The sequence below is a fragment of the Budorcas taxicolor genome, chromosome 9, assembly GCF_023091745.1.
Source record: "Budorcas taxicolor isolate Tak-1 chromosome 9, Takin1.1, whole genome shotgun sequence".
NCBI lineage: Eukaryota > Metazoa > Chordata > Mammalia > Artiodactyla > Bovidae > Budorcas > Budorcas taxicolor.
Window position 1 is genome coordinate 31,494,467 of NC_068918.1, and position 13,508 is coordinate 31,507,974.

The 13,508-nt window shown below is 43.5% G+C and overlaps 1 protein-coding gene across 1 annotated transcript in view; it reads left to right on the plus strand.

Moving 5' to 3' along the window:
- The first annotated feature begins 3,330 nt into the window (after positions 1–3,330).
- The window catches only part of METTL24 (methyltransferase like 24), a 124,033-nt gene continuing 113,855 nt past the window's right edge, over positions 3,331–13,508 (plus strand). Inside the window, exon 1 of the mRNA XM_052645709.1 lies at positions 3,331–3,648. Within this exon, the coding sequence (XP_052501669.1) occupies positions 3,331–3,648 (318 nt within the window). The remainder of the gene's footprint in view (positions 3,649–13,508) is intronic.

Consider the following 13,508-nt stretch of genomic DNA (forward strand, 5'->3'; position numbering starts at 1 on the left):
GTTTATCATAGCTTTCCTTCCAAGGAGCAAGTGTCTTTTCATGGCTGCGGGCACTGTCCACAATGATTTTGGAGCCCCCAAATTAAGCCTGTCACTGCTTCTACTTTTTCTATTTGCAATGGCTACAGTTGGGTTTCTCAACTTCAGCTCTATTGATGTTCTGGAGTGGATAATTTTTTGTTGTGGAAAGCTATTGTTTTCACTGAAGGGTGTTTTGAGGTATCCCTTGTCTCTGCCCATTAGAAGCCAATATCATCCTCCCCTGACTCTCACTGGTTGTAACAAAATGTCTTCAGAAATTGTCACTTGTCCTCTAGAAGGCAAAACTACCCCTGGTTGAGAACCACTGCACTGCAAGCTGCATGTGCGTAAATTGAAATGTATGGTGTCTAGGAGATTAGCAGTAAAAATGTTCTGTTTCACTCATTTTTGTTGGCTGAAACCTCAAGGAGGATGTAATTTATGATCCACTGAATGCTGCTTTTGTGGTGTACTGACCTCCACATTTAATTAACCAACCTACGAGTCAGTGGTTAATGATCATCTGCATTTTGGAAACATATCCAGAAATGACTGAGACGAGTTAAGTCTATAAGAAAAGCAAAGGTGAAAAATTGCTTGTCAGCTCTGTGAGTGATCTTTAGATTCATCTCTCCAGCCTACCAACAGATGCATTTCCTGATTTATTACCATCAACAACACATGGAAATACTGTATAGAAGTTTAAACTAGGAGATTCCTTCCTAGAAAATTAATGATGCTACATCCATATAAACTGTTCCTTTTTATTAATAATAAACACATAGAGACAGCTGTAAAAGATAAGAGAAAAGGGCCTTTACATAGTACATTTTATTTGGATAGTAAATATGTTCCCCCCATAGTGGAAACATTATTAGAGAGCCACAGACATGAGATAAGGGAAAACATGAGGTCATTTTGCCCATTCTCTTTAAGAGCTACAGTGTTCTGTGTTCTCCTCTTCCACTCCTAGTTCAGAGTCTCATTAAATATCCCCATTTTAATATTATAGGATACTCGTCATGTTTCCCCTTGAAGAAGAATTCGACAGATAGGCAGGATGTATAAGTCAGTGGTATCATAAGCTTCAAAAGATGACTTCTTTTGTTAGTGGCACTATGTTGGCAGCATAGAAATTAAAACTTCTAGCAAAGTCTGTATCAGACATTGGTGATCCACAATCACCACAAGCACAAGACAAATCATATCGTAAATAGCTTCTCACAATGATAAAATTTAAGAGTGCAATCGAGGGATCTTGAGTTTTAGTGGTTTCTAGCAACTGTTGGGTACTCCAATTCAGAGAACATGGTGTAAGATAAATATCTTAAACAAATATTGTTATATTTTCTTACATTTTGAGGCATCGCTGGTCTCTACCCATTAGGTGCCAGTAGCATCCTCCACTGACTCTCACTGCTTGTAACAAAATGTCTTCAGAAATTGCCAATTATCTTCTAGGAGGCAAAATTACTTCTTCCTTTGGAATCAATACTTAAAGCTTGTTTTTCATGACACCCAGGGTTTTCTTTAATGGTAATTAATAAAAGTAATCACTATTAATTGAATAACTTCTATAACCATAAATTATATAGGTATTGAACATTTAATTTTTATGCAACCTTTGTAATCCTATGAGACATATGTCTATTTACACCTGAGAAAACTGAGACTCTCACAAGTTATTTTGCCCAAAGTCTCACAGTTTCTGGAAGGCAGGGTCCTGATTCAGCCCACCTGATTCAGTTCAAGTGTAACACCACAGCTCATGTTGTTTAAGTAGTCGAGGGATGTGATGTTTTGTCTGAGAGTTTGTGTCAGGAAAAATGAACTTGCTTGGTATCTTTAAAACAGAGCCTATTTGCAATAGCCAGAGACTTACGTCTAGGAAACACCAAAATTCAACCATAATGAAACCCACAGGGGCCTGAGGACCTAGAGTGCTCAGAGAGTGGACTGTATCAGGTCGGGAAGTCCTGTATCAGGTCTTTTGCTACATGCAGAGAAATAGCCCAAGTGCTTTGTGCAGTGACAAAGATTCAGCTGGGTCTTTCTTAGGCCAGAAGGATTTTAGAAAAGAGGGCTCCTTATGGAAAATTCCTGAAATTGGAACGGAGAGTGTAATTTCCCACCTAGGGGCTGCGGGGTTCCATATTTGTTCTCTGTTGTTCATGCTATAGGCTGTCCATGGGGTCGCAAAGTCAGACACAACTGAGGGACTGAACAACAACAAATAGGCTGTCAGAGGCAGAGGGCAGGTCAGCAAGAGTAGTCTGACATAAAAGCATGGAAAATGCAAGCAGAGTATGAAAAAAATATGCCACAGCTAAAGAAAACAAACTCAAACTCAAACCTCAGCTGGGTTGTGAGAAAGAAGTCTACTCACAATTGAAAAGGACAGTCAACCCTGGACTTCAGGCTGTGAGCATTCAGCCTGATTAATTAAGGTCAAGGTGGTGATGGAAATACCAGCTGGGGAGCATTTTGCTGAAAGATAAATTTGTTCCTCTGTATCTCTGCAAGACAGCAGGGAGGTGTGTGTTTGGAGCTAAATTAATTTGATTTACATCATGCCATGGTAACTTCTGTTCTCTCTCCCTGCTGTCAGATGTCGTAGTTGGCTTTTCCCCCGTCCTCCTTCACCCCCACACATTTCATAACACGGGGAGAAAGCACGGGTTGGCTTCAGGCAAAATTTAGAAATGGAATAACTTTAATTTGATTTCTCTGCATCCAGCGCTATTCTCTCCTCCCCCTTTCCCTTCTTTCCTGAGGGAGAGAAGTTGTAAACCTGAGCATATAAGTGTGATGCATTTTTATAATGTGCTTCATGGCACAAGCTGCTTGACAATCGGAATTTGTTCCTTGCAGCAAAACCTGGCAGCTCACCTATCCTCCTCCTGCGTTTCTACAACAACGCTAGTACTAGAAAATGAAGTTATGGCCCAGGATCCCGTTAGGACTGTGCTTTTTCTGGCCATGTAGTTTTCAGGCTCCGGAGCCTGGGCTGGAGGGCGCCCCTCCTCGGGGACCCTCGAGGTGGGGCTGGGCCCGGAGTCTGGCTCAGCTGAGCAGCCTGCGTCCCTGGGATCCCGCCTGGCCCGCGGTTCCGCGCGCCCTTGCCAGCCGGGCTGGATAAGGTTACGCCAAGGCTTCCTTGAACAGAGGAAGAGAGGCGGGTCCGAGCCCGCGCCCCGGCCCGCGGGGGAGTTCCCACAGTTGGCAGCTCTGGCCTGCGGGGCCACATCCCTGCTGCGGGCGGGCGCGGGCGGGCGGCGGAGCGGAGCCCCGGGCCGGGCCCAGCCCGCCATGGCGCGGGAGAGGCTGCCCGGGAGGGGCTGCTGTGCCCTGCGCCGCTGTCTGCTCGCCGCCGCTCTGCTGCTCGGCCTGCGGCTCTGCGCGGAGCTGCAGCGCGCCGGGCCCCAGCCCCCAGCCCTCAGCTCCCCGCCAGGCCAGGCCCCCCGACCGCCCGGGTCGCACCTGCAGCCCGCGCCCGGCCAGCTGCGCGGCGCCAGCCGGAGGCAGGTGACCTACGTGCGCAGCGGGCGCCGAGCGCCGGCGGGGGGCGGCAGGAGTGGGACGCCGGAGCCTGGCTGCTGCGCCCTGCGCGGGCGTCCCCGCCTGAAGGTCAGTTGCAAAAGATGCAATCTTGGTCTTTAGACCGGGATCCCCCTCCCGGACTCGCTCCAGAGCCCTCAACCCCAGGCCTCCGCGGACTGCCCAAACTGCGACCTTCAAAAAAAAAAAAGAAGGAAGAAACCTTCTGCTTCCTCTCTCACCTCTGCGCTCTCTTAAGCAGCACCACTGGTGGCATCCTTCAGTGCCCAGATACGATGAAGTGGGAGCTGGGTTCATTCAATAATCAACCAGTATTTGCTGAGCATTCACTGTGTGCCAGGCCCACCGTTACGCGGGCGTCCAGCAGCAAAGCACCAAGCCCTGCTCTCAGGGAGCTTACTTTTTGGGGGGAGGAGGGGGAAGGGCGTAAGCAGTGGACAAGGCAAGGGAAAGAAAGGAGCTCTGGTTTTGTTTGTATTTTGTGCTCTCCCGGTTTTCTCCGTGAGGCTTGCACAAAGCTGAGTGGGCAGCCACTGTGAATTGCTTTTCCACTCTATCTTCATGGCAGTGATGAAGATCCACTCAGAATTTTCCTTGAATTGCACCGCAGACGTCGTCGCCAGGGTGGTGAGCGGAGGGTGAGAAGTCCAGCCCCCAGCACCACTTAATGGAAAATTAACTGGACCTGGAGGACTGAAGTAATAACCCAGATTTGTTTTACAACACAAACAGTGTTGGTCTCCCTACCTCATTAACTTCTTGGCTTACGCATTGAGTAGTTATTTTACTCAATTTTGACCTCTGAGTTTTAAGCCTCTGGCCTCCTATCCACCTCTTGGAGCTCAGTAATTTACTTGGTACTTGGGAATGAAAAGATTAAGAACTGAAGGTCTGAGCTTGCCTGGTCTTTATACCCATCAACCCTAACCACATCCTTTGGGGGCAACTTCTTTCTGTTGCCTTGCTTTTCCTCTTTTCTTTTAAACATCCCCCACCTATTGGGGAGAGAGAAAAACTCTTCCTTGGACTCTGCTGCTTTCTTTAACTTCTAACCTACTTTTCAGTGGCACGTCTGCCAATTTCTTCTACTGTTTTCCTTTCTCTCACTTCCTCTTCAAGCCTTGACCTCTGTCTTTCCACACCACTGCTGTCCCTGTCTAATCCTGCAGTGTTATCTTCCTGGATTAATTCAGACATCTATATCTGAAACCTCATTTCCTATGTTAAGTCTTAATTTGCTCTTCTAGAAGAATGTAGTCACTTCATTCTTCTAATGCGCTTCCCATGATACCATGTTTTGCCAAAGGCTTTTGAACACCCTTTTGCCAAGGGCTTACCAGGACAATCCTGATGACCATGCTGCCTCAGGGGCTGGGGGCACAACATGAGCTCAGGGTCTAGTGGGGGAGGTGCAGAGCACAGACATCCAATAATGTGACAAATGCTGTAATGAAGGTCTGAACTCTGCTTGAGGAGTCAAGAAAGGCTAACCTGGAGGGGACATTTGACTCAGGACTTGATATTGCTTAGGAGTTCAGGTCCTTTTGTCCCTCTGGACGTTCTCAAATGTTCCATCCTGGGCACCCCTAACGCAGCCTTGCACTTGCCTTTTCACATCTGCTCTCAGCCTCCACTGTTTCTCTTTTACCCGTTGAAGAATCATTCTTAAATCTTAGCCTCCACTTCAGACAACAGAATCGATAACTGGAGTCTCAAATGGAAAGGTTTGGAACGCATAGCCTCAGAGGGCCTCTGGAGGGCAAGTTCACATCTGCTTCCTTTAGGAGACTGCTGTAGTGATTCCTGCTGGAGACTGGTGACTTAGACAGAGTGGTTTAAGTGGAGGTGTGAGAAGTGGTCCAACATTCGATATATTTTGCAGGAAGATGAGAAAGGAGTAGTTTTTGTTGTTTAGTTTTATGTTTTCAGGGGCGTGGATGGAAATCAGTTTTGTTTTAAACATGCTTGAGTTTGCATTATCCTTTGGACATCCTTTTGGAAATGTCGCATAGGCAGTTGGACATAGGAGTCTGAAACTGGAGGAGATGTCCAGGCTGAAGATAGAGATGTGGGAATCCTCCGTGTACAAGTGGCTCTTTTAAAGCTGTGAGACTGCAGGAGAGCATCTGGGCAGTGAGGGTTGCTAGCAAAGACAGAGATGCAAGTCTGAGCCCTGGGACTCAGTGGAGAAGGAGGTCCAGTCCCTTCGTGCCCAGCTGGAGGCATGGCGTCTCCAAGGGGAGGCTCCTCAGGGTGCACCCAAGTCCCAGGAGGACGGCCACATACCCCCCCCGCCCCCCCCGCCCCCGGCTACATATCACAGGTAAGGCCGTGGAGCTGTTGTGTTGGGGGGTGGGGACAGGTTTCTGGTTGCTGTGTTTTGAGAAAACAGCTGATATTCTGGGAGCCCTTCCTGTACCAGAGCGGAACCTGGGTGAGGCCTTTGATGTGCACCATCTCACTTAATCTCCCCAGAGGGTGAACGTGAGGACTGTGCCCATTTTGCAGACAAGGCCACTGAGCTATGAGAGGGTATGTGACTTGCCTGAGGTCAACCGGGCTGTAGATGTCAGAGGTGGGATTTGAACCTGGGTCCAGCTGACTGCAGAGCCCATGAGTGAGCCCCCATGTGACCTTCTGTACTTAGACTCCCTTTCTCTGTACTGCTCTGGGAAAGAGGGGCCTGATGGAGCATGGGACCCCCAGTGGGCAGGCTCCTGGGAAAGTGAAAGTTGCTCAGTTGTGTCTGACTCTTTGCGACCCCGTGGACTATACAGTCCATGGAATTCTCTAGGCCAGAATACTTTAGTGGGTAGCCATTCCCTTCTCCAGGGGATCTTCCCAACCCAGGGATCGAACCCAGGTCTTCCACATTGCAGGTGGATTCTTTACCAGCTGAGCCACCAGGGAAGGCTAGGCCCCTGGGAGTTGCTCCCTAAACACTGGGAAATCCTGCCAGGTGGAGGCCCTGCACAAGGTGGTCTACAGAACATGGGTGCCTCCAGTGGCCCTCGGGGGATGCACGGCCTGCCTAGGACAGCGACTCTCAACAAGGGTTGATTTTGTTCCCCTGGGGACATTTGGCTGTGTCCAGAGACACTTTTGATTGTCATGTCTGGGACAACTAGTTCTCCAGAAAAAATATGTGTGAATGTACACACTGACACACTTATATATGTTTATTGTAAATTTTACTGATATAGAGCATGTTTAGTGTGCAACTTACAAATAAAAAAATATGTCATGCTTCTATTGTGAAAAAACAAACAAACAAAAAAATAAAAGTAAAATTTAAAAAGGAAATATTTGCGTAGAACCTTGCATGTTGTAACCATTCAATAATGGTCGCTTTAATTTTCACTAATCTGTCCCGAGTCTTTAGCCTCAGCTGTTCCCTAAATATCATTTCTTATACCTTCTTTCCACTCCTTTGGTTTATGCTGATTCTTTTACCCCTATCCTATGATTCATGCCCTTTCCATCACTGAACATTCAGGTCAAGGATTGTGGCCCAGAAACCTTTTTTCATCATTCCTACTTCCTTGCTAATCTTTCACCAGTTTGGGAGACAACAGAAATGTGTTCTGATTTGTGAGTTGTCTTGTACATGTTATGACCTAATAATCTGTTTTAGATTGAATGTTTTGTCTGCACAGTTGTTCATGATGGAAAGGATCACATTTCCCAGTGACCCTTAGTAAATGTTTATTCTCAAGACACCAATAAGTAAAAAATAAGAGTCTTATTATTTCAACCTATTATTTGTAACTGTAAATGTCTTTGGTTAAAAATATATAAGAAATAATTGAGTGAACATGGCAATTAAAATAACTATTTTTAAAGTATTGTTTCAGGTTTTAGCCTCTTAAAGAAAAAAATTTCCCTGGATTTTCTTCCCCCTAGCTAGTTAGTTATTCTCTTATTTTCAGGGTATACAGTCTGACTTTCCCAAATTCCTAGATAGTGGGAATCTTGAATTTGTTTCATTTTTCCATTATTTCACAGTCAAATTAAAATGTTCCTCCAAACTAGAAAAAGCAGCTATCTAGTCTGTTCTCCCTGTTTAGGGAACAGAGTGCAATGTTCCCTATGTCTCCAGGGATAAGTCTTGTTCCTTTTTAGCCTCCCATCGAGACAAGGTGAAATATAAACTAAATGCACAGTTAATTAGTGTAATAAGTTTGGAAGTAATGTGTTAAATTCCTTGGATCCTATTTTATTTAAATTTTGTTTGTTGAGGATAATGAAAAACAATATTATTTAGGTTCTTGGATACTTTGCCGTAGCCACCTACCAAATTGGTGAAGGAGAAAAAGTTCCATTCTATTTTGAGGATGGCTTTCTGGGTGGATGAAAACCTGCATGAAATAATTGGGTTGCCAAGTGGTTCTTGTCAATGTGCTTCCTTTGCAGGTGTTAGAGGCACAAAAATTCAGCAATTATATTGCCACTTTAATCATAGCTTATGCTTCTCTTAAAGCAAATAATCTGTTATAAAAAAGAGAAATGATGTGTAGTCCCCATGTAATTCTTTTCCTCTTTTCTTATCCTCTTCTTTCACCAAGCTATACAAGAAATAGCTCTAAATATTAAATCCTCTTTCACATCAGAGGTTCTAATCTTACAGCATTATGAAATGAGGGCAGATGATACATGGTGGATAAACACTGCCCTGTGGGATTAGGACTCCCCTAGAATCCATACATTTTTGTATATTACAGAAACTTTAAGCATACAAATATCACTGTAATTCTTTTTTATTCTTTTACTTTCTCTCTGTTTTCTGTGTTTCTTTCTGGTTTTTCTTTCTTAGACATTTACTATGATTACATGGCTAAAGTTCTGGGGGACATAAATAGAGGACTAATGATGGTCTCGTTGATTATACTTTTTTCTACAATCTTGGGTAGATGTTTCTTTTACAAATTGGCAATCTACGTAAAAGCAGCAAAATATATGGCTCATATGCCCAGGAGAAGTACTGTTGACAAAAAAAATTAATCAGTAGTCAATCTGAGAGAGAAATGTAAAATTTTACTTGAACCAAACTGAGTATTATAACCCAGGAGACAACCTCTCAGAGAACTCTGAGAACTGCTCCAAAGAGGTAAAGGGGGAGGCCAGTATAAGCGATTCTCTAGAAAGGGTAGTGCAATCAAGCACACAGCTTGATGAAGAGTTACTGTGATTCATAAGTAACAGATATCTTTAAAGGTTTTAGCGCTTTTCTAAGTATGGGTTCATGAATTTTCTCCTGAAAATATCTGAAGGCCTATCTTTTCTTAGAGCACAGAATGCCTCGTTCTTATTTTGTCCTGAATTCCAGGGTATTGTAGGTCAGTGAATGTAGTGGCTAATGACTTGATTCTTATAGAACTGGGTAGTAGGCAACAGTCTCTGTTTTACAATCCCCTCCCTTTTGGTCTTAATCTTGACCAAGGTTTGAGAGGCATTTCATGGTCAACTTGTCCCGAGGCGCTAGGAATGCTCATTCCCAGGTCAGGGATTTCATTGATAGGCTGCTCAGTGCCCTGTTACTGCACTTGGCCCTGTTAACAATAGTCAAAGGGCTCTGGACCATCTGTTTTACTAGTCAGTTATGGTCTAGGATGTCTCTTGTTGCATCTTCTTATTTCTAAAGTTACACTGTTATAATCTTTGATCTTATAGGACAATATATTTGGTCAATTGTTTAAGCTTGCCTAATCATCATTAATTTTTTTGGAGGCTCCATCACGCATTTGGTAGTGCAAGAAATAATACTCTTGTGAAATAGGTAGAATACAAGTAATATAGCTAGTAACATTAATAAAGTCCTAAGTGAGTACTTAAGGTAAGAATTTCCATTAAGTGAGGCCCAGTATCTCTCCAGGTCACCTGACCTGGTCTGTTCTGTAGCAGTTGCTCTCCTTTCAGTTCAGTTCAGTTTAGTCTCTCAGTCATGTCCGACTCTTTGCGACCCCATGAACCACAGCACGCCAGGCCTCCCTGTCCATCACCAACTCCCAGAGTTTACCCAAACTCCTGTCCATTGAGTCGGTGATGCCATCCAACCATCTCATCCTCTGTCATCCCCTTCTCCTCCTGTCTTCAATCTTCCCCGGCATCAGGGTCTTTTCAAATGAGTCAGGTCTTCATATCAGGTGGCCACAGTATTGGACTTTCAGCTTCAGCATCAATCCTTCCAATGAACACCCAGGACTGATCTCTTTCAGGATGGACTGGTTGGATCTCCTTGCAGTCCAAGGGACTCTCAAGAGTCTTCTCCAACACCACAGTTCAAAAGCATCAATTCTTCGGTGCTCAGCTTTCTTCATAGTCCAACTCTCACATCCATACATGATTACTGGAAAAACCATAGCCTTGACTAGATGGACCTTTGTTGGCAACGTAATGTCTCTGCTTTTTAATATGCTGTCTAGGTTGGTCATAATTTTCCTTCCAAGGAGTAAGTGTCTTTTAATTTCATGGCTGCAGTCACCATCTGCAGTGACTTTGGAGCCCCAGAAAATAAAGTCAGCCACTGTTTCCCCATCTATTTGCCATGAAGTAATGGGACCAGATCCCATGATCTTAGTTTTCTGAATGCTGAGCTTTAAGCTAGCTTTGGGGAAGTACTAGATTGGCATTGTACATGAAATTACCAAAAAGTCTGTGTGTATAAGCTGAGTGGTGGGTCGTTGTGGCATTTTACAGGATTGAGAAAGGAAGGTTGCCATCTAAGAAATTACGTGGCTGGCTCCAGAAGAAGAAAAAATCGACCTTTATGGTTCAGCTGATATTTCTGCCATTGGGGTGGTCTGGTTAATGAATAACGCAGGTGCACAGTGCAGAGGGAGGAGGTCCAGACAGGCAGAGAAAAAAGTTTATTTAAATTTTTCTTGTCTTGCTTTAAAATATAAATTTTGTTTCATCAGAACTCATACAGGAGCAAAGCTTCCTGAAGAAATTTCTTCTCTCTTATCGGAGATATTTTGCTTGACATTTAATATGTTGGATAGAAAAGTGACTTCTGAGTCACAGAGCTACAGAACCCAGCAAAGTGCTGGCTTGGTTTGTTAGACAGATCCTTTGGAACAGTGTGTCAGGGGAAAAAATGCTGTTTCCTCTTCTCCCGAAAAACCATATGGCGAGATTCTGTCTTTTCTTCATTACTTCTTGTCATCCTCTTAGTTTTCTCATTCCATGCTTGTCTTCAAGAAGAATGAGGAAAAATGGCATAGTAGGCCTGTTGGTATATCCAACTGCCTTAAATTATTATTCTTTACAAAATACTTGAAGGTAGGTTTGAATTGCTTGTAACATAAGGCCCAGCAGTAGTTTCCAGCTTCTTTAGGTTTCTGCTGTTTCCCTACACGTGTGTCCTTCAGGAGCAACATTCATTAATCCTCTCACATTGTCCTCAGGAGGCACAGCATTTTCATTTTAAACAGTCGTTGAGGGTAATTGAATGGATTCCAGCAATATGTGGGTGTGAAATAGCAGTTGCTTAGTTTCGCAAAAAAAAAAAAAAAGCAGGTTCTGATGAAAACTTTGATGGAGAGTAGGCTTCTGCACTCCTTCCAAACCTCACAGCTCCTTTGAGAGCATTCTGTGGGCAAAAGAACTGCTAATGGAGGTCCCACAGTTTTGCAACAATTGGTGGTGGAGATTCTAGGTTTTCTGTGTGCAATTTGTCCAGTTCATTTTCTCCAAGAAACAGGAAGCCTTATCAGTTTTTTTGAATTGGATTTCATTTTTGGTCTGTAAAGAGAATCAGAGCTGTGTAGTTCAACAGGAGACTGTTAAGAACAGTAGACATTTGATTTTTTTTCCATCTGTGTTATGACACCTTTGGAGTCCTTGTGCTTATAAGTAGTTTGGCTCTTTATTCTGTGATTCGTAGGAAGTAACAGGTGCCTGCTTCATTACCATGAGACACGCTACGGCATATTATCTACCAGCGTTGATAAGCTTCTCTTAAAAGCAGCCGTTGAGTTCTTTTAGATACCTCACATCAATCGTATTAATGACCTGTAGAATTTTCTACTAAAAGAAGGTGGGAAAATTTGCTGTCCAAGAAACATTTTTATCCTACTCAAATGATTGAAACACAATGGACTTTTATGAGCTTTCTAGTCTATGACCATATATAATTTAAACTAATAGCAAAGTGGCCTGTTAGTTTACGACTCAAGGAGGTGAATTGGGCCTGTGAAGAATTTTGTTTGAGCCACACAGTGTTTCAAGTAACTAAACACAAACATCTTCAGATGCAGCATATAGTGTCCAGTGGAGTCCAGTTCAGCACTGTCTGTCTTTATATTATCTGTCTGATCTGTAAAGGCACTTGAAGTTTCAACCCCTGAGCCAGGTGTCAGAATTTGCAATTACTTTTCCTAAAAAGTGACAAACCAGGTTAATGCTGCTCAGCTCAGTGGCAGCTTGGTACATAAATACTGAATACACAGAAGCTAAGGATCCTTTCATGTCATTTCTAGTCAAGAGAGTTCAGTAACCTAAGGCTGGAGTTGGCTACTGGGGAGAGTCAGGTTTAGGGGAGTGTACTTAGTTAATACAATATTCTTCCGGTTATTAAAAAAAAAAATACTGTGGCCTAGCTTAAGCAGAGAAAAAAAGAATTAAATTTATTGAGAAAACTTAGGAATTGATCACTGAATTGCAGGAAGAGGTAAATGATCATGATGTTGCAGAGAGAAGGAATAAGGTTACTCTGGAAATCTCAGCTTTCCTTGGCCTTCTCCCCCGGGTGCCACCATAGTGAGACTCACCTCCCTCGACTCCTGGGCTGGGTCCATTAGATACTCACCCTGGGTCAGCCAGTACTAGCCACAGGCCACAAACCTAGCCCAGTATCCAAACTGCACCTCCCCCTCCCTGTCCAGGGAGCCATTCTTAGAGAAAGAGGAAATTTTCTGAGTGCCTGGAAATAGAGCATAGGTCTTTTTTTATATATAATAATCTCAGAGCTTAGCCTCTGTGCCTTTCCCTTTGTGTATTTCTTTGTTGGTTAACAGTTTCTCTATTTAGAACTGTTAGAGATGAACTTATTTCCAAGTGGCACTCATCAATAAGTTGGTAACTTGTGCATACTTCTGATTTTTTATTCAGTTTGGCATATATACACAAGATATATATCTATGCAATATTTTTATTTTCAAGTAAGACTTTATTTGTCAGGACTTCTGTGGAGAAGATAAATACATCAGTATTCAGCTCATGATCCCCACTAGGGTTCTCAAACCAAAGTTACAGTTTCATGTTCTTTGTTTGATTCTTTTGTGTGTCAGTTCAGAGAGTTACTTTGCGAAAAAAAGATCTGAAAAATTCTTCAGAGCATCTGAATATTTACAGTCCTCTTTGCAATTAGTCTGGGATTCTTCAACATATGATTACTTCTGTATCAAGACTCTAATACAGATTGCAAATGAGAGCACCCAACTGAAGCTAGTGAAAACAGGGATTCACTGGAAGGGCACTTGGGTAGAATTGAAGAAAGACCTGCAGAAACCAGAACAGCTCTCAGAACTTGATTATGGACTAAAATGAGTATTGAGGACATTGGTTATCCATGTTACCCATTTGTGATGGTGGTTTAGTTGCTAAGTCTTGTCTGACTCTTGTGACCCCATGAACTGTAGCCCACCAGGGTCCTCTGTCCATGGAATTCTCTAGGCAATAATACTGAAGTGGGTTGCCATTCCCTTCTCCTCTCCAGATATTGCTTGTTATCAAATATATAATGGGTATTTGGGCTTTCCTCATAGCTCATTCGATAAAGAATCTGCCTGCAATGCAGGAGACCTGGGTTTGATTCCTGGGTTGGGAAGATTCCCTGGAGAAGAACATGGCAACCTACTCCAGTATTCTTGCCTAGAGAATCCCAGGAATGGAGGAACCTGGCAGACTACAGTCCATGGGGTTGCAAG